General features: G+C 41.7%; 1 protein-coding gene across 2 annotated transcripts in view; it reads right to left on the bottom strand.

Annotated features, from left to right (window-relative positions):
- Nucleotides 1-19,415, bottom strand: part of CACNA1D (calcium voltage-gated channel subunit alpha1 D) — a 302,650-nt gene that overhangs the window by 86,194 nt on the left and 197,041 nt on the right. For both annotated transcript variants that reach the window (XM_084832473.1, XM_084832474.1), the window contains exons 20-27: nucleotides 19,043-19,172; nucleotides 10,236-10,295; nucleotides 8,247-8,353; nucleotides 6,277-6,364; nucleotides 5,252-5,359; nucleotides 5,008-5,060; nucleotides 4,749-4,895; nucleotides 1,560-1,761 (exon numbers count right to left, since the gene is read on the bottom strand). In XM_084832473.1, coding sequence (XP_084688599.1) covers nucleotides 1,560-1,761; nucleotides 4,749-4,895; nucleotides 5,008-5,060; nucleotides 5,252-5,359; nucleotides 6,277-6,364; nucleotides 8,247-8,353; nucleotides 10,236-10,295; nucleotides 19,043-19,172 — 895 coding nt within the window. The remainder of the gene's footprint in view (nucleotides 1-1,559; nucleotides 1,762-4,748; nucleotides 4,896-5,007; nucleotides 5,061-5,251; nucleotides 5,360-6,276; nucleotides 6,365-8,246; nucleotides 8,354-10,235; nucleotides 10,296-19,042; nucleotides 19,173-19,415) is intronic.

Genomic DNA, 19,415 nt, shown 5'->3' with positions numbered 1-19,415 from the left:
AAGTTCTTATATGTATGGATACATTTACATAAGTATCAGTCATTCTTACATCTGTCCTTCCTCTCGAAAGAACCCAGCATGGCTAACAATCTCAATAATAGCCAATGGTAAAACTAATCCTAAAAACACAAATCTATTCACAAATCAACAACAAATACAATAGCAGCAACCAGCAGCAGAATTAAATAACTACCATCAACTTTCACTGTGTACTTGCAAAAATAGGTATATTTTTAACTGATGCCTAAATGCAAACAGTGTGGGGGCCAATCCAAACTTTACAGGCAGGGAGTTCCACAACTGGGGTTCTACCACAGGGAAGGCCTTGCTTCATGGGTTAGCTGCTGAGCCATGCTCCCCAGGGGCACCATCCACTGATCTTAAAACTCAGGTTGGTTGGTACTGGTGGAAGTGATCCTTCAAGTACTTTGGTCTTGAGCCAATTAGAGCTTTATACTCTAGCACCAACACTTTGAATTGAGCCTGGCAGCTCACTGGTAGCCACTACCGCGCTTTCAGGATTTCTGCAATATGACCCTGACTTGTTGCCCCAGATGACAGTGGCATTCTGCAAGCAGTGGCATTCTGCATTATCTGCAACTTCCAAACCATCTTCAGGAAAAGCGCCACTTAAAAGTGCATTACAGTCATCCAACTGAGATTATCAGAGCATGGGCAGTTGCAAAGAGGAAGAAAAAAATTAAAAGTCCTGCAAGGAGTGAGAGCATCTAGTATCAATGTTATGGGGCAGATTTGCAAATGTCTAATATAGTGGTGGTGGGGAAATGAAACATCCTTAATTTGCAAAACAACTGTAAAGCAAAGGTGAAATACAAAAGAACATGGAAACAAATAGTTAGGGAGGGTCATGTTCTTAAAGGTGCCACATGACCCACACTTAGCCAGGACTAGACACCATTTTTACTCATTTCATCAATCCCCACAGACTAAAACCCTTCCCCTTGATTTAGATGGGGGGGCACGTTTTTAGAGAGGTCACATGTCATACAACATTAATTAAGGTGGGACTCCTGATGATTCAACAAAAAGTGCCCTGACCTACTTGTAAAGTTTGAGTGTGTGTGTCCCATTCTGCATCACTTACAGTTACTTACCTTGAACCTCATTTACATTTTGTAAAACCATTAATCCAGTTTGGAAAGTTGCGTTTGGAGCTCTTCACAGACAACTTCAGTTTTCTTCATCTTGAATAATTCAGAGCGATCCATAAACTTTCCCACTTGGCTGTTTGCTCCTACCTCCAGATCAGTTATGATTATTAAATAACACTAGTCCCAGTACAGATTGAGATACTGCACTGCTTATTTCACTTTGCTTATGCCTTTGCTCTCTTTGCTTATGTCTTTAACCAGTTACAAATTAACTGGAGGATCCTCTTTTCCAATGACTCTCATGCAACACATTCACTCCACCACTCTGCTATGGCTGTTCATGGCAAAAGCTTACTCAGTCAAGTAAAGCAATGGAAGAGTGACCTCTTCTGAAACAATATATGTAGGTTTCATATAATTACAATTTAAAACAGTGCAGTTTATTACCTGATTTTTGTCCAGCTCACAGTTCTTGTATTCTTTTTCTCCCTGTTCTTGGAATGTAACAATTACAAAGCCAACAAATATGTTCATCATGAAGAAAGCAATAATGATGATGTAGATGATGAAGAAAATAGAGATCTCCACTCTGTAATTGTAGATTGGACCTACGTTCTCTCCATTTGAATCTATAGCCTTATAAAGAAGCCTGCATAATTTTTTAAAAAGAGAAAGAAGATGTTTTAAGTACTGCAAGTTCTAATTCTAGTTGCAATAAATTGATGGGGACTATGAAGCAAAACTACTGCATTCACATATTTGCAAAAACAAAACCCCACCAGTTTAAAGTAAACACACTAAAGCTTTAGAAAGCAATCCTATCGGGATAGGTGGCTGCCTCTGAACTCGGAGGTGACCACCTATCCAATGCAGGGCAGGAGAAGCACGGAGGGGATTGTCCCCTCTGTGCTTCAGCTGCCCTGCATTTATGGCTAGCTGTGGGACCTCGAAGCACAGGAAGCAGGAGCCGGATGACATGTAGGATGTGTATTACCAGCATTTCCAACTTCCCCACCCCGACACGCCCCCAGGAATTCCCCATTTTTGCTGCTCCACACTCCTCTTCTAAGCGCAGAGTGCAGGGCCATTCCGTGCTGCCTTGGAGGGGATGGAGGTTGGTATCCTATGGCCGTCTAGCCACTGACTAGCAGCCATAGGATTGCTTCCTTAAAAATTTTATTTTATTTAAAGGATAGAAATTATTAATTTGGAAAATCACCAGGAAATTAACTGACCTTTCTAGGAAAAAACAGGATAAAAACATTTTTAAAAGTAAAACCCTGTAACTAGATAAATAATTGAGAAGGTCCTCATGGGTTTTATATAATATATGACTTAAATTTTATTTCTTAAAATACAGATTAAAAGCCTTATTTCAAAAGCAAATTGTTGTTGTTGTTGTTAATTGCATTTCTATACCACCCCATAGCCGAAGCTCTCTGGGAGGTTTACAGAAGTTGAAACTTCTTTGAAACATTAACATACAATAGTTGAAGTTGAAACATTAACATACAATATACAAAGTTTAAAATCCATTTACACAAAAGCACAAAGACAATATACACAAGCAACGTATAACTAAAATCAACTTTGAACAGTCAGTCATAACTAAAGATACATTCAGGACCGATTAAAACTCATAATGTGCTGCCAAATGCCTGGGAAAAGAGATAGGTCCTAATCTATCCTAATCTGGCACCGAAAAGATAACAAGGTTGGCGCCTGGATACTTTGCACATCTTGTACAAAAGAATTCTATAAACTAGGCTGAAATTCAAAATATGTCAAATGATGTAAATATAGTATTTCTATGTACTTGTTTGATTTTATTCCTTTATTTTTAAAAAAGAATGTTTATGAAAATGCAGATCCACTATATAAAACATATCTAACAGCACAATCATAGAATCATAGAATAGTAGGGTTGGAAGGGGCCTACAAGGCCATTGAGTCCAACCCCCGGCTCAATGCAGGAATCCAAGTCAGAGCATCCCTGAATCAGGATTCAGAGCATCCCTGAGTCAGAGCATCCCTGAACCTGAGTAGACATGCAATCCTATGCATGTCTACTCAGAAGTAAGTCCCACCGAGTCTATGAGGCTTAGGGCACAATCCTATCCAGATAGGCGGCCGCCTCCGAATTCGGAGGCGACCGCCTATCCAAAGCAGGGCAGGAGAAGCACGGAGGGGATCGTTCCCTCCGCGATTCTCCTGCCCTGCATTTTCAGCTCGACAGCCGATTGCAGCTGTCTAGCTGAAAATGTAGGGCAGGAGAATTTCCGCCCTCCCCGCCCCAGAATGCCCCCAGACATGCCCCTTTTCAGCTGCTCAGCGCTCCTCTTGCGAGTGCAGAGGATGGGGCTGTTCCGTGCTGCCTTGGAGGCAGTGTGGAAGTTGGGGGAGGTCGGTTCTCTGGGAACTGACCTCGGAGCATGGGCTCTGAGGTTGGTTCCCAGAAAACAGGATATCCTATGGCCATCTAACTGCTGTCTAGCGGCCATAGGATTGCTCCCTCCATCACATGTAAGTGGATATAGGATTGCAGCCTAAGGGTGCAATCCTATGCATCTTTACACAGAAATAGTCCCACAACTCCCCAGCCAGTATGGCAGGCTGGGAAATGCTGGGAGCTGTAGGACTTTTTTCTGTCTAAACACACAGGGTTGTACCCTAAGAAATATATACTAGACACTTCCTGCCTGGAAAAGGTACCTTCGATATTTGTCACTTTCATTAACAGTGCAATTTGATGAACAGACACAAAAAGTGAAATGCACATGGTACATATATATCTTTGTGAGTTCCTTGCAATCTGGCCTGGATACACAGGCCAAAAAGAGCCAGAATCCCCATTCAATTGTTTTCCCCACCATCAGACAACTCAGAGAGAACTGGGATAATACAGAAACCACAAACAATACTACACAGTTCAGATAACCATTTGAGACTTCATAAAGCATCGTTTATGAAGCAAGGAATGGGCATTACCTAGGGAGGTAGTGGGCACACTGAAGGCATTCAAGACAAGGCTGGACAGCCATCTGTCAGGGATGCTTTGACCTGGATTCCTGCATTGAGCAGGGGGCTGGACTACATGGTCTTATAGGCCCCTTCCAACCCTACTATTCTATGATTAGGGCCAGGCACTTGTTCCTCATCCTTCCTCTTGCTGTGTGCCAGCTTTGGTGCAAAAATCCTGGCTTGTATTAAACCAGGATTCTCTGTTCAGTCCAAACTGGGGAATTCTGGCTTAATATCAGTTAACTATCTGGGAAAATAAGCCACTATCACATCCTGGCTTATTTTCATAGTTTATTAACTGCCATTAAGTAGGAGAGAGAGAGTTCTACAGTGTCCAAAGGTACAGATCGCAAGTGGCCTCCACAAGCATCTGGAAGAGATAAAGAGGGAAATGGGGGAACACTAAGAATGGGGGGAAAAGCAACACGATCAGAAAATGGCTCAATACTGGGGTGTAGAATATTTGGGTGTAGAAGGATAAGCATATGGGATGCATAATCACAGTTATTTTCTTCCAAAAGTGCTACCCACAGTCATGCCCACAAGACCCAATTCTTCAAAAAGCATAAGCAGCTGCTCACTCTCCAAAAATATCACCAGAACAACTTTACTTACGCAGGCCAGCCTTCAAAAGTAGAAACAGTAAAAAGAGCCATCATAGCAGTAAGCACGTTATCAAAGTTGAAATCACTGTTCTGCCATATTCTCTCCCTCACCATTGGGCTCTCCACATCTCCATCTTTATAAATAATAAATATTCCCCTATAGAAGAAAAAGCAAACAACTACTGTGGCAATTGTCTCATACCTTGAGAAGAATATTTCTTTCTTTTGTAATGCACTAATTTATGAAGAAAAATGGAAAACATTCTTACCGGCACTCCACAGGGTTTTGTTTTGCTTCATCTGTGCATCGATAGAATTTTCCCTATGCATAAAACAGAACATGCAGGTAGAATCAAGGGCACACAACTATTCACCATTCCTACATCTTCATTTTTCAAACATCTCTGTAGGAGCTCAATGAGGCTCACAAGTAATGATTTACCAGGGCAGGTCGTTGTGCAGGGTTGGGGGATGACAATGTTCTGGAAAGAGTAAGTTTTTTCTTCTCCTTACCTTAAAGAGCTGGACACCAATACACGCAAACATGAACTGGAGCAGAGTTGTAACAATCATAATATTACCAATAGTTCGAATAGCAACAAAGACACACTGAACAACATGCTGTGGGGAATGAAAGGAAAGAGAAGGGTCAGTTATTTAAACATAATTTTAAATGTTAAAAAATAGTTGGGTGCTTGATTGTCGTGCTTAATGAACAATCATTTTAATTGCAGTTTATGATTTTTTAAAAATATACCAACCAGAGGTCTAATATAATTTAGCATTCAAAATGTTGTCTCATAAATTTCATAGTCAGAATTTGTAAGCAATAGGAAACAGTATGTCTCATATACCACAGAATGATAATACTGCCATTGGTAGGGTTGGTCTCACCACTAGGCAATCCTAAGCAGTGTTCACAGGCTCTAACAGCACAATCCTATACATGTCTACTTAAATTTAAGTCCACTAAGTTCAATGAGGCTTGTTCTCTGAAAAATGGGTATAGGATTGGTTCCTCAAATGTTTGCTACTAGAGCAGATGGAAGAGAATTACTCTTCCTGAGCTGTCTCAGTGTGAATGCTTCTACTGCACTGCAAAAGCAGGGCAAGGTAAAGCAGAAGGTCTGATAGTGCAAAAGGAAATGCCAGGGAAGAAAGTGGACCAGGAGTTCACTAGGTCCAGGAATAGGGGAGATAAGCCCATCCAAGCAGCACACCATTGGGGCCCAGAAGTATGAGTCATGAAGAAACCTAGAGGGAAGGGGGAATCTAGAAATCTCCCGTGAAGCATAATGGCTGCAAAAGCAACCCCATTAGTGTTTGGGGGAAAGAGGAAGGTAGCACCAAAAGCAACAAGAAGAGAGATGAACCTCAAAATGAGGCTGAAAAGCAGTTTTATTCTAGACAGGGTAAATATCTGCACAAAAGTCCCTACGACATATTAAGGTGAATCTTCTTCAGTGCAATTCATGTTTTTAATCTTTTTTCGTCTGTAAGCAGAATATATAATTTGCAAAGAAAATTAAGATAAAAACCTTAAGTCCTTTTGCTCTGTTAATAGCCCTTAAGGGCCTTAAGACTCTTAAAACTCTCAGAATCTTCACAACTGAGATAGCACTTGATCTAGATAAAAAGTAAAGAATAAGAATAATAAAGCATTAGTTGGTTATGACTTAATGTTACTCATCTACTATGCTAAACTTAAGTAGCATTCATGCACAGCAACCCCATCAATTTTAATACTTTCATTTACTTCTAGGATTAATTAGTTACAAATTATTTCCAGTCTTTTTTCTCCACTTTTTCTTCTTCTGTTTTTACCCAGCAGGCTCTCACTGTGAATAACTCTTTAGCAAGGGGAAAATGTTAATGCTTTTTAATAAAAATGCCTTTGAACAAGTTTTTTGCTGCAGCAGATCTAAGTACACTCAGGTGTGCTTAACATGTGCTGCAGTAGAAAACTAGTCCCAAGCAGTTCTTTTTTTTTTAAATAAACCATTAAAAAAATCCCTTGCCAAAGGATTTCCTCAAAACTTGGTGGGAATCATATCTAGCTGTCTTTTTTGTCTGGGTTATTTCTACAGCTGTAATTGATCATCTCTATTTTTACCTCTCAAAGGGATTCTCAGTAAAATCTAGTTATATTAACTTCAAAAACAAACAACAAAGAATTATGAATTAAAAACAAAAAACAGAGAAAATCCAATGAAACTGAATAAACACAATCAAAACGACAGCACATATCTGACACAGATGCCAGAACAATTTGTGATGTGAATAATGTGGATTTATTTTTCTATTCCAGGCAGGGCTGAGTATACCCCACATTTAAAAACTATGATCCCAAGGTAACCAGTTTCCATTTCCACTGATCTTTGGGCTTCTCATCTCCTAGGGTGGGGATGGGGAAGTGGAAGGCAGGCTGTCTCAGCAGTAGACTAGCCTCCAATCAGTGCCCCCTTCCTCCTGCAATTGAGTCTGTGAATGAGCATAAGCACCAATCCATTTGCGACCTGTAACCTTCTAACTAGCCCTCTGTGGACCTCTCCTTTTCTTCTCCTATTCTACTGAAATTAAAGAAAAAAAGAAGAGATTCTGAAGGCAGACAGCAAATCAGATTCAAAGTCTGCATTCTCTGTTAGAACTTTAAGCCATCTGGGCTAGCCCAGAAGTTCTCAGGATGCTGAGTTCTTCACCCAGTACCCATACCCTATACTTGCATAGGATGAAGGTAGAGATCAAACAAAGGCTGGCCTTTTCCTGTTCTCAAAGTGCTGGGGATGAAGCTAGAGCTCTGTTGCCAGAGTAAAAGGTAGTAATTCTATTGGGGAGACAGCTGCAGAGCCAAGTACGGGGGAAGTTAATGGTACAGCAACCTTGGTATGTCCTTGAGAAACGTATTTGGGGGGTGGCGGAAAGTTACAGATCCATCGGCAAGAGGAGGTGACTAAAGAGGGGCTCTTAGCCCCTGTGCCAAATAATTATAACTATGGCTAGTATCATTAATATTAATGTTGTTGTTGTTGTTTTGTTGTTGTAATAGCAGTAATAATACAATCTCAATAGATAACAGCCTGTTCCCGACATAACATCGCACTCCTCTGTATCGAAGAAAAAATCTCACGGTGGGTCTATGTAGATGTAGGCTCAGAGCTATGCAAACAGGGGCAGGCTTGATTTTCAATGGCTGAGGTAATTAGGTGAAGGGAACAGATTTAGCCTGCAACCCCATGATGTCCCTTGGTATGCCCTTTTATATTAGTGACTAGCTGCCTCATTCCTTGACGGCAACATTGAAGTAAGAGGCAAAAACCTCTTTTTATGATACCGAGTGTCTATGATACCGAGTGGCCTGGTGTTGAATGGGGAAATGAGTATTGCTTATATACACAATGCAGATGAATATAACAAAGAACAACCACCAAATATAAATCTATGAATATAAGCATTGCCACCAAAACGAACAAGGAAGAAAAAAATTTTGCAGGTCCATGGCAATACTTACTGAATGCCAAATGACACAAGAGAAACACCCACTACCAACAAGTCCAGCAAGTTGAAGTAATTCCGACAGAAAGACCCTTTGTGAAGGAACGCTCCAAATACTGTCAGCTAAAAACAAAATGGTCACAGTTTACGTTTCGTTTCTCCTCTGTTTGTTTCATGTATAGGCTGCTTACAAGATGTTTGCAGTGAATGACTCTTGCTTGTTAGAACAATCAGAATACAAAAATGACCGCCAATATTAAAATTAAAGAATTTGACTGATGCAACACTAATGACACATTAGCGTCAGATATCGGTAAATCAGTAAATATAAATAAATAAAATAGTTGGGTTTTTTAAACGCAGAGAAATGGAAGCCACTATTCTCACACACAATCATGATTGGTTACATAATGCTAAAAGTTTTGGCTTCTGCCATGTGTTCTAGTTTTAGGGCACAATCCATTTCATGCAGCATCCACCAGAGTGAGGAAGTGCTGTATTATCCCAAACATTCTTCTTACCTCAATATAACCCATTATTTCAAGTTCCCCCCAATATCATGCTAAATAGTCCCTCATCTTCCCGGGGAAACATATCAACAGCAGGACTGAGATCAAGAAATGCAACCTTTCTCAAAATAGTGAGCATGTTCAAACACTCCACATTGATATAAAAATGTATCATGTTCAGAGAAAGCGGAGAGTCCCTCACATTCAGACTGTTTTAGACTTCACTTAAGCCCACTGTCTCTGTTTATCTGAATCCATTTTCACATTTTCAGAGCATGGCTACTGAAAAATTGGTTATAAGTAACAGCAGGTGAAAACAAAAACCGTATCCCGTATTAAACCGACCATATCTTGTAAACAGCCCAAATCAGTGTTGTTATATAATGTTAATCAAACTGCACTGTAAAAAGAACACACAATAAATCAGGAAATAGGTCTGCTGTTATGCTTAAACCTTAGTTGGAAATGCAAAGTTTATGTACTGATTTCTTATAATACCAGAAGGTCCAAAGTTATATTCAGGGCTGGTCAATAAGTGACTTGAGACTGATGCGGCTGAATGAGATGTCCCCAATCTTGAAGGCAGCAAAATGTGTGTCCACATGTTTTCTATGACCCTGGTGATTTTCCAGTGGTTCATTGGTTCAACTTCAGCATCAATAGTACCTCAAGAGTTACACTGCTGGAATGCCAGGCTAAACTATTTATTAGAATTCTGAGTACACCTAGTGGCTGTCCCTTGTAATCAGTACACAGACTATACATTGAAATACCAGTTCTAAACTCATGCAATACATTTAAGTAAGCATGTTTATGCCTCTTCATGTATTTAAATGTATATCCAAGATAAAGGATCTTAGTATGTTTCATAAAAGGCAAAGTATCTTGCAAGTCCTTTTGCAAGAAAATAGCGATCTACTATTTTAGCTCCATGAATATATATATATATATATATATATAGTTCAGAAAAAGAAACGGGAAGTTACAGGCTCCTCCTTTAAAAGATTTAAGATCTTTCTTTTTGAAATGCCAAAAAAGGGAGGAGGAGGAAAGTTCATGCGTGAACCTGTAGTGTAGTGCATGAAATATTTCACGTAGTGAAATATTTTTCCTTCTTCTGACAAACCGGAAGTAGAAAAAAGGAGTTAATGAGCTGTCAGGTTGATGTGATGATAAAAAAGTAGTTTCTACATGCACCCAATGGTAAAAAATAACAAATGAAAAAGTATCCTTTGCTTTCAAAAAGGTTTAGATTTGATTGTTGAGTGAAAAGGCGGAGAACACTTCAAATGCCTTTTCTTGGTGGGCAACACACAGAAAAAATCCTTTTAAGGAGACTTCTTTATAAACCTGTTACCTTCAGAATGATCTCAAAGGTAAACATACTAGTGAAGACATAGTCTGCATACCCTAGGATCTGGAAATAAGCAAAAAGTTACAAACATTATTGCTAAAGCTGTATTTGAGTTAACAAGGATCAATTAACAGCTATTTACCTTTAACAGGATTTCAACAGTAAAGATGGCTGTGAAAGCATAGTCAAAGTAACCAAGTATCTGCAAGGCATAATATGTCCACAGTAAGACATTCATCTACAAATGCTGTATCAGAATTTACAACTTTGTTCACATACACAAAAATGCGTACCATAAGAACATGAGTGCGAATTATGACAAAAGCAAGATAAATGAATAATGCCTGTATAGCAATTATTGTTTCACTGAAAATTCCTTCACAGGTACCCTCTTTCACAAATTTGCATTACCCTCCTTCAAAAGCTGTCATTCAGTTCTTCACCTCCCCATTGCCAAATATTGATGGGATCCAAGGTTTTAAATTAATTGTCTTCCCTGTAGCATTTCTTATAGTTTATTTATAATTCTATGGTGTTCTGATAAGAAAGGTAAATACACAGCACTGCTGACTGTTTAAAAAAATAGGTGTAAGTAGCACTCATACTTTCATATAACCATATGCTTTCATATGAAGCAATCTTTGCATTATTTAGTTTGGGTTCTTATCTTTGATATAATATTGTTCTATATTCTGGACAACAATACCTTGCTAAGTCATCCTGGCTCCATGTGCAGATCCTTCAGAGATTCTCTCAACAACACACTGAATCCCCTTTGCATAGATCACAGAGTAACCCTTTAAAGATATCCTTGTATGTTCAGTGTGCATGAGGAGAGGTGATACCCATTTATGCCAATTAAAAGTCTTTCAGTCAGGCTACATTAAGTCATGTTACATCTTTAAAACTCTCTTCAAAACAATAGCTCCTCAGAGCTGCAAGTGTGACTGATAGATATTCAACCAATTTCTTGTATCTGGAGTAACAAGAGTTTACGCCATTTGAGATATACAATGTAAGACATTCCTATTATGTGTATAAGCTACTCAGTCACACCACAATATCTATATACCAAACAAAGTTATAAAATCAAGATGACTCATTTCAGCTACTAACTAGAAGCTATTTTGGAAAAGCATGCTTCCTTGACGCTAACTCTTCTATTATAACTAGTTCAGATGTACAGATGTGATTTGTGCTATCAACTTTGAGGGTGCCACTCACCTCTTTGAAACAGGAGGAGCCTGGTTCCAAATCCCTTCCTCCACTCCATAAGGGGAGGAGAAATGGGACTCACATTTCCGCCCCAAACAGGTGATCAGTACTGTCAAAAGAGATAGTGCCAACCATCTAATCAGCACTGCATGTGCAATCCCTGACTTGTGTGGTATGTTTCTGTGCGTGAAGTCCCACATTAATCATGACATGCACACAAAGAAGCATTCTCCCAAGCATGCTCGATTGGGGTGACTGGCAGTTCAGGCATAGGCCTGGAATAAGGAATAGAAACATGTGTAGTATATGCACATATTTAAAATGTGTTGGTTTTTCTCATTTGTTTGCATGTTTAAAGTGAAAGAAACAGCAGATTTCTAAGGAAACAACAGAATTACTGGGAAATCAGTTAAATATTTCTACCAGAAATACAAAAAAGGAATTTCATTATGTGTAAGCTGCTTGCCTCCATATCTATGTGCTGACATACACACACAATTGGAATAATAATTGGAGTGAAGCATTCAGCTACATGAGTAGTTCTAAAATAAATGGAATCTGGATCACACCTAATTAGAAATTACCCTTTTGTAGAATTTAAATACAACCATAAAATGGGAACAGTGCCCATTAGAAACACAAAAGAAAATCTAAAGTTTAAGAAAATATTTACAGTAGTGTTTACACTTGACATTTGTATGCATTAAACAGGAAAAAAATCTGTCTGTATGAACACTTTCGTGATAGGGTTTCTTATTGAAAACCACTATTTTGGCCAGCTTTTTTTTACAGGCCACCTCATTTTCTTCTGTTATGGCTGCCACATTGAAAGCAATTTAAAAAGGTTCCACATTAAAAGTCAACTCCTTCTTCACTCCAGTGAATGTACAGGGTGAAGGGAAAGGGCAAGTATTGCTAGGTAGTAGGTAGACACTGTAAGTTCTGTAGACGCTCCTTGCTGCTGAAGCATTTGCCAGTCAACACACTACAATTCAGGTCTATATTTAAATGCTACCTTCCCACATGTAGGGAGCTTTTGGCTCAAGGGATCACAGAAGCATGAGATGCCCTGCCTACATTCTGAGATGGTACGTTCCCATAAAGGCGGTACTATCTGCTTATTCTGGATGCTCGAACGGACTCTATATCTGTCTTCCTGGAGAGAAATGCTGATAATGCCCTGGTCAATGCTTTCCCTCCCGCTATGTAAGTTTTCTTGTAAGAGATTCTGGGATAACCATGTATTATGCTCCCCAGCAGAAAGTATACATTAAGAGGAGCCACAGTTTTACAGCAGAGTGAAAGTTCTCTGGTAGAAGGAATGGGAAAGACTGAAGACAGCTACAGTTAGCTACCTGGAACTGATGTTAGGAACACAGGACATGACCTTCTAGCAGATCAGACTATTTGTCCATCCAGGCCAGTATTGTCTATCCTGACCAGCAGTGGCTCACCAGGGTCTCATGCAGAAGGTCTTTCCCATCACCTGCTACCTGATTCTTTTACTTGGAGATTGAACCTGGAACCTACCACATGAGAAGCAGGTGCTCCGCCACTGAGCTATAGCCCCTCGACAGTGTTCTTTGAGTGGTTATCTGTGCAGTCACACACATAGGATCTGCACTGCACAGAGCCATATTCAAAAACATTCGCTTTAGCTCTTTAGTGGCATTCATTCCACCCTTAGGAAAGGGGAAGGTACCTAACTATCCATGCCCCTATGAGGCAGGGCGAGTGCCTTCCCATTCAGTTCCTTCGAGCAACCACCAATATTGGTACTGGAAGGACACCAGCTGCCAGAAGAAGGGTGTGTTGTGTGACTGTACAGATGACCATTCAACATGTTTTTGTTTCAACCTGTCTTTCTTCTTTGTGGCGTCTGTGCAGTCACACCTATAGGAGATCAGCAAACAACATGCCTGGAGCCGGTGGCTGTGTCCTTAGTCAAGCAGGCTCTGAAGAACTCAACTTCCAAACAAGGCATTCACTCTGGAGCACAAATCAACAGCATAATGTTTTAAGGAAGTGGAAGCGGTCAATCAAATAGTTCCTTTCAACCATTAGACAAATGGCCTGCCCCACAACCATTCCTGAGGATGATTCCATGCTTCCCCTGGAGTAAGTCCTCAATGGCAGCCAACTTGTAGCACAGGTTGGTTGTAGATACCAGTGCTGAGTTGAAAGTTCTCAGATGAGAACTTTTGGCTTGAATTGGGAGCAGGACAAGTGAACTCTAACCTCTGTCAATGTTTGAGGGGGGTCAAAGCCACAGTGGGGACAAAGCTCACCACTAATGCCCAGAGCTCTTCCAGTCGCTGGTAGCCACCATTTTTCTTTCCTAAAAGTCCCTTTAAGAGAGATGGTATGTCATCATGTGCCCCCTGCACAATCACAGAAAATTTGGTGGCCATTCGACCATTCAGAAAAGGGAGGAAGGAGCACTGCCAGAAATTCAAAGAGGCTGGTGTGACAAGAAAGCTCTTCTTGGGGCCAGGGGCCACTTATTTTTCTTTTTTTATTTATTTGATTTGTACCACACCTTTCTATCAAAAAATGGCACTCGAGGCAATTAAAACTGATCAAAACAATAAAAACAATACATTAAAATACAATAAAAACATAACAATTACAGAACAACAATAATAACATAAAATAAAAATAAAAACCAATAAAAAAACAGCACCCAGCCCAACAGACCCACTTATAAGCCAAAGGCCTTTTTGAATAAAGTAGTCTTTGCCTGCCAGCAGAAGGACAGCAGAGAAGGAGTAAACCTAGCTTCCCTTGGGAGGGAGTTCCACAGCCTGGGAGCAGCCACCAAAAAGTCCCTCTTTCGGGTTGCCACTAAATGTGCCTCTCAAGGCAGAAGTCTTGAATAAAGGGCCTCTCCAGAGATATTACAAACTGGGCAGCCAGGGGATAGCAGTCTTTCAGGTAGCCTGGTCCCAAGCCGTATAGGGCTTTAGAGGTCATAACCAGCACCTAGAATTCTTCCCAGAAACAGACTGGTAGTCAGTGAAAGTATTGTAAGAAGGGAGTTGCATGTTCCCTGTAACTGGCCCCAGTCAACTGTGTAGCCATAGCATTCTGGATCAGATGAAGTTTCTGAACAGTTTTTGAAGATAGTCCCACATCAAGCACATTACAGTAGTCCAAATGGGATGTAATTAAGGAATGCATGACTGTGGCCAGATCAGGCATCTCTAGGAACGGGTGCAGTTGGTGCACTAGTCACAGCTGTGCAAACACACTCCTGGCCACTGCTGAGACCTGAGTACCCATGTTCAGGGCCGAGTGCAAGAGTACACCAAAAGTGTGAACTTCAGTCTTCGGGAGAGTGTAACCCCATCCAGCACAGGTTGAATCTCTATTCCCTAATCTGCCTTTCGACTGACCAAAGGCACTTCTGTCTTGTCTGGATTAAGCTTTATTTGTTTGCCCTCATCTAGTCTATTACTGATATCACGCACTGATTTAGAACCAAAACAGCTTCCTTGAATTTAAATGGAAAGGAGAGATAGAGTTGGGTGTCATCAGCATACCGGTGGCACCAAAACCCAAAACTCCAGAAAAACTCTCCCAGCGGTTTCATGTATATGTTAAATAGTATGGGGGATAAGATGGAACCCTGAGGGACACTACAAGCCAATGGCCAAACAGGAATCCCCCAGCACTACCTACTGAGATTGCCTTTCCAAGAAAGACTAGAGCTGCCATATAACAGTCCCACCTCCCAGTCCCACCTCAGACAGACACCTCAGAAGGATATATTGAAAGACACCAAAAGGCCCAGCAGAACCAACAGGAACACACTCTCCCTGCCCAGTTCCCAATGTAGACTGTCCACCAAGGTGACCAAAGCAGTGTCAGTCCCATAACCAGGCCTCAGCTCAAGAAAGTGGTGTTTTCACATGACATTTGTATGCATTATATCATACACCCTTTTTAAACAGGAAAAAAAACCCTGCCTTTATGAACACTTTCATGCTAGGTTTCTTATTGCAAACCACTATTTTGGCCAGCTTTTTATTTATAGACCACCTCATTTTCTGATGTTATGGCTGCCACATTGGAACCCATAATTTAAAAAGGTTCCATAACCAATCTCCTTCCCAGATCAGAGGAAGACTGGAAGCAAGTATAACCATCCAGAAGAGCTTGAGGATGATATATGAGTTTAACTCTCTGAGGTCCAGAATCAGTCGAGGGCCTCCATCTCTTTTTGAAATGGTAAAATAATGGGAGGACTTAACGTAGTTGTTGTTTTGGGACCCATTCTATCACTCCCGTCGTTAGAAGGGTACCCTCTTCCACAAGTAACATCTCAGAAGGAGCAGTGGTCTTGATGCATTGTTTGGAAGGGGGTCATCAAACTCGATTCTGTAACCCCTCTGTTTAATAGAGAGGACCCAAGAGTCCAATATTATCTGCTTCCATATGGGGAGATAAAGCGAGAGATGGGTGCTAAAGATGGGGTGGTTTCCAGACAGAAACTGGAAAAGGGAGATGTTTGCTGCTGGCATCTTGTTTCCTTCTGCTGTTCCAGAACTTAGTGGACTGAAACTGGCATTTCGGGGCTTGTGTCTGGGACTGATGAAACATTTGTCTGGTGAGTGAATGAGAGTGCTTATAAGATAGTTCACAAAACCACCTTTTCTGTTGATAGGATGACTTGGCCAATACTCATTTTCCATGCTGTAGTCTTGGCCTTCTGGACTAAGTCCATGGCCTCATCCATCTTGCCATTAAATAAATGCTTGCCATCGAAAGGAAGATCTACAGTCCTAGATGGTGCTTCATGTGACAAACCCATGGATCTAAGCCATGCATGTCTCTTCAGAGCTATGGAAGCCGACATCACCTTTGCATCACAGTCAGCCATATGTCTGGACATGTTAATCTGTTGGCGAGAGAGTCACAAGGCCTCACCTTGAAACACTCGGGCCAGGTCTTGTTTGTCCTCCAGAAAATGGTCAAACAGCAATCCTACCTTCTCCCATAGAAAAAGCTGGTAGTGGGATATCACCACTTCATAATTCACTACCCTCAACCCCAGTGCAATGGAAGAATAAATACACCATCCCTCAGGTCTAGCTGGTTGCCTTCTTTATCCACAGGCAAGGCATGGACTTTCTGTGACTTGCCCTGTGATGCTACCACAATAATGAAATTAGGTGTCGGGTGTTGGAACAGATACCTGCTAAGCCAGATGGAACACTGGTGAAGGAGCCACAAACATTTCTTGAATTGGACCTGGCCTCAAAACCGTAGCTGATGGAGCATGTCAGTAGCCCTACGAAGCCCTACCTGAATACTGGCCATTTGATCTGTAGAAGTCCCGGCCATCATACATGTTACATCTCCAACGTGGGTCATCAATGCAGTACCGGTGTCGAGGAAGGTCCCAACGAGATGGGGATTGTCTATCCCAGTCACGGAAGGATGAGCGAGATTGATACTGAGACTGCTCTCAGAGAACCAACCTCTGTGATCTGAACAGGCCCCGACCAACTTAGCTTGCAGCCTGAGGCAAGCCCCTGCTGCTGCTGCCTGCCCACCATTGTAGCCTTTCTCTCCTGGCTGTGGGGAGCAGGGGAGGTCGCCTGAAATCTTGTGAGACCTGCCCAAAGTCTTGTGAAGTCTGGAGGGGGAGGATAGTACCTATTGAATGAGGGCCTCCTCCTCAAGGATGTCCCCTGCTGAGGTATCGGGAGTGGAGATGCCTCTCTGATCTCACCCTTCTATGTAGAGGCTATAACAAGAGGGTCCTCTACTCGTTCAACTTTTCGCTTCAGTCCCGATAGGGGGCAGATGCACCCGTATTGGTGAATTCAAAAGTGGTGGAGACACTGGCTGTGGTGGTAGGTACCACAACCACTGGGATGGAAGCTTGAAGCTCTAGCAACTTAGAAGACAATCTCTTTTTCACCTTCTGCCATTCCAAGTGAGACTTACGTGCTCTTGCCTTTTTAGATGTATTTTTGGCCACTGCAGTGTTAAGAGTCTGACCTGGTGTCGGTAGGTTGGTACACACAGCGTTAGAAGTGGTGGCTGGTGGCAACAGGGACTTCTATCTCAGAGCCACCAAAGACTCCCCAGGCAAATGGGTCTTTGATGCCCCGATTGGGCGGGGTCTTTCAACATTTTGGCAGGTTGTCCACAGACTCCACTGCCTCCAAGGCGTTTTCCCAGAGCACAGTGCAAAGTCTCACTACTCAATTGTGCCTCACCTGCTTTGAGAAGGCTTGGCAGAAGGTGCAAATATCCACTTTTTGACCTTCTCCCTAACAGAAAAGACAGAGTGAGTGTCCATCTGTTGGAAGGAGTTTACTGCCATAGCAGGGACATTTACGGAAATGGGCCTGAAGGGACATACGCCCTCAGGCGACTGCAAATAAAATAAAAGCAAACACAATACCACTGAAAAACAAGAAGACACGAAGATAAATATAGAAGAAACAAAAATTAAACCTCAGCAAGTTCTGATTTCCCTCAGGAAAAAATGAACCAACAGAGAAGATTCTCTAGAAGACTGCCACAACAGTGGTCGAAAGAGAACTGAGGGAATAGGTGAGAACCTGCCATGCACATGCACAATGAGAAGGTGAGGGAGCGTTCCCGCCAAAAGAATTCCTCAGCTAGAGAAAGTTCCTGGTTGAGGCTCCGCACAGGTGCAGAGCCCATATGTATCATGCACAGAGAACTTGAAGAAGAACAGACCCATTTTCCAATCATGTGTGGGTGAGAAATGACAATGTGCCTTTCATGAGCAGGCCAGGTGGGCCCCAGACTTACCAAGGGGGCTGTCCACTGAATCAGAGACTGAAGCCATCAGAGCACACTCCCAGAGACACACCTGGACCCACATGTGTTAATTATACCTTGCTTGCATCGTGAACTGCTCATAATGAGGGCAGAAATGTACTTTGTGAGAGTTTCTCAAGCAGAAAAGGCAGTGGTCATAGTCACTGGAGAGTTTCCCCCCAAAGATCAGCACTTCTTGAAAGATAGTTGCTATACCATATGCCTGTTGGCACCGACTAAGAAATGTTACTCCTTGAACGAACAGAAAACAGGGACAAATGATCCCTAACAAGGAGAGGGAAAGGAAATGTTACAGAAAGGGAGAAAGAAGCCACTTAAATAAAATGAAATGACTGACTAAAGCTGCAGAAACTAGTTGCTTCAGAAGGATTCGCTGTAGTTTCTGAAGAAAACTGAGTGGGAAGGTGATTGCCCCGCCTCTTAGGATAAAAGTGGACAACCCACGGCCCTTGGCCACTCTCCGTGCAGCCCGCCAGAGCCTCGCCCACTTTTCCCTGCAGCCCAGCTGATCAGCCATCAGCCTCCGCCATCCAGCAATCCTGATCCAGATCACTGATGTGATAGCAGCGGGGAAACAGCAATCTGGATCAGGATTACTGGAGAGGACAAGTTTAAACTCCCCCACAGAGATCCCATCCCGACTGCACCCAGATGTGAGTTGGTGGGGGTAAATGGGCATGTGTATATGCATCCCTGGAAAACCCATCATGCCAGCCTATGCTTTAGTGTTGTGCTAGAAATCGCTTACACTAGTGCTTCATCAGTTACATAAGTGCAGCGGCCCCACTGGATACTGCCCACTGTGCTATGTACTACTCCTTCACCATATGAATAATTTATTCCCATTTTGAAGGGCACATTCAAAGAAGTTCTATCATGTGGATTCATTTGCAGAGTATTTTTTCTTACGTTATTTCGAAAAGAATGGCTGCGAATAGGGTCTTCGGCTGCAAGGGAAGCACTACTAAGCATGATGAAGACGAGAATGAGGTTGGTAAAAATGTGGTGGTTGATTAGCCTGTGACATCCCACTCGAATCCTGAAAAACAGAATGAAAAATGGAACACCATCATTACAACTGCCGAGTTAATTGCTCTGAAAGTATAAACTAAGCAACCTAATTTGCGAGGTTCTTGTTTTAAAAAACTGCTCATCTGGAGCAGTTTTTTAAAATAAGTTGTCTTGTTAACTATGGTGATAACTTAGGAAAATGTAAGCCTGTTATATCATATAGGACATGGTATATGAATAGCCTATGGAAAGCAGCCAAATATTATAACTT

The sequence above is a fragment of the Heloderma suspectum genome, chromosome 2 (genome assembly GCF_057233095.1).
Source record: "Heloderma suspectum isolate Gila_16-S chromosome 2, 16-S_ref, whole genome shotgun sequence".
NCBI lineage: Eukaryota > Metazoa > Chordata > Lepidosauria > Squamata > Helodermatidae > Heloderma > Heloderma suspectum.
Note: the sequence above shows the minus strand (reverse complement) of the source record. Positions and strands in the feature narration are given on the sequence as shown.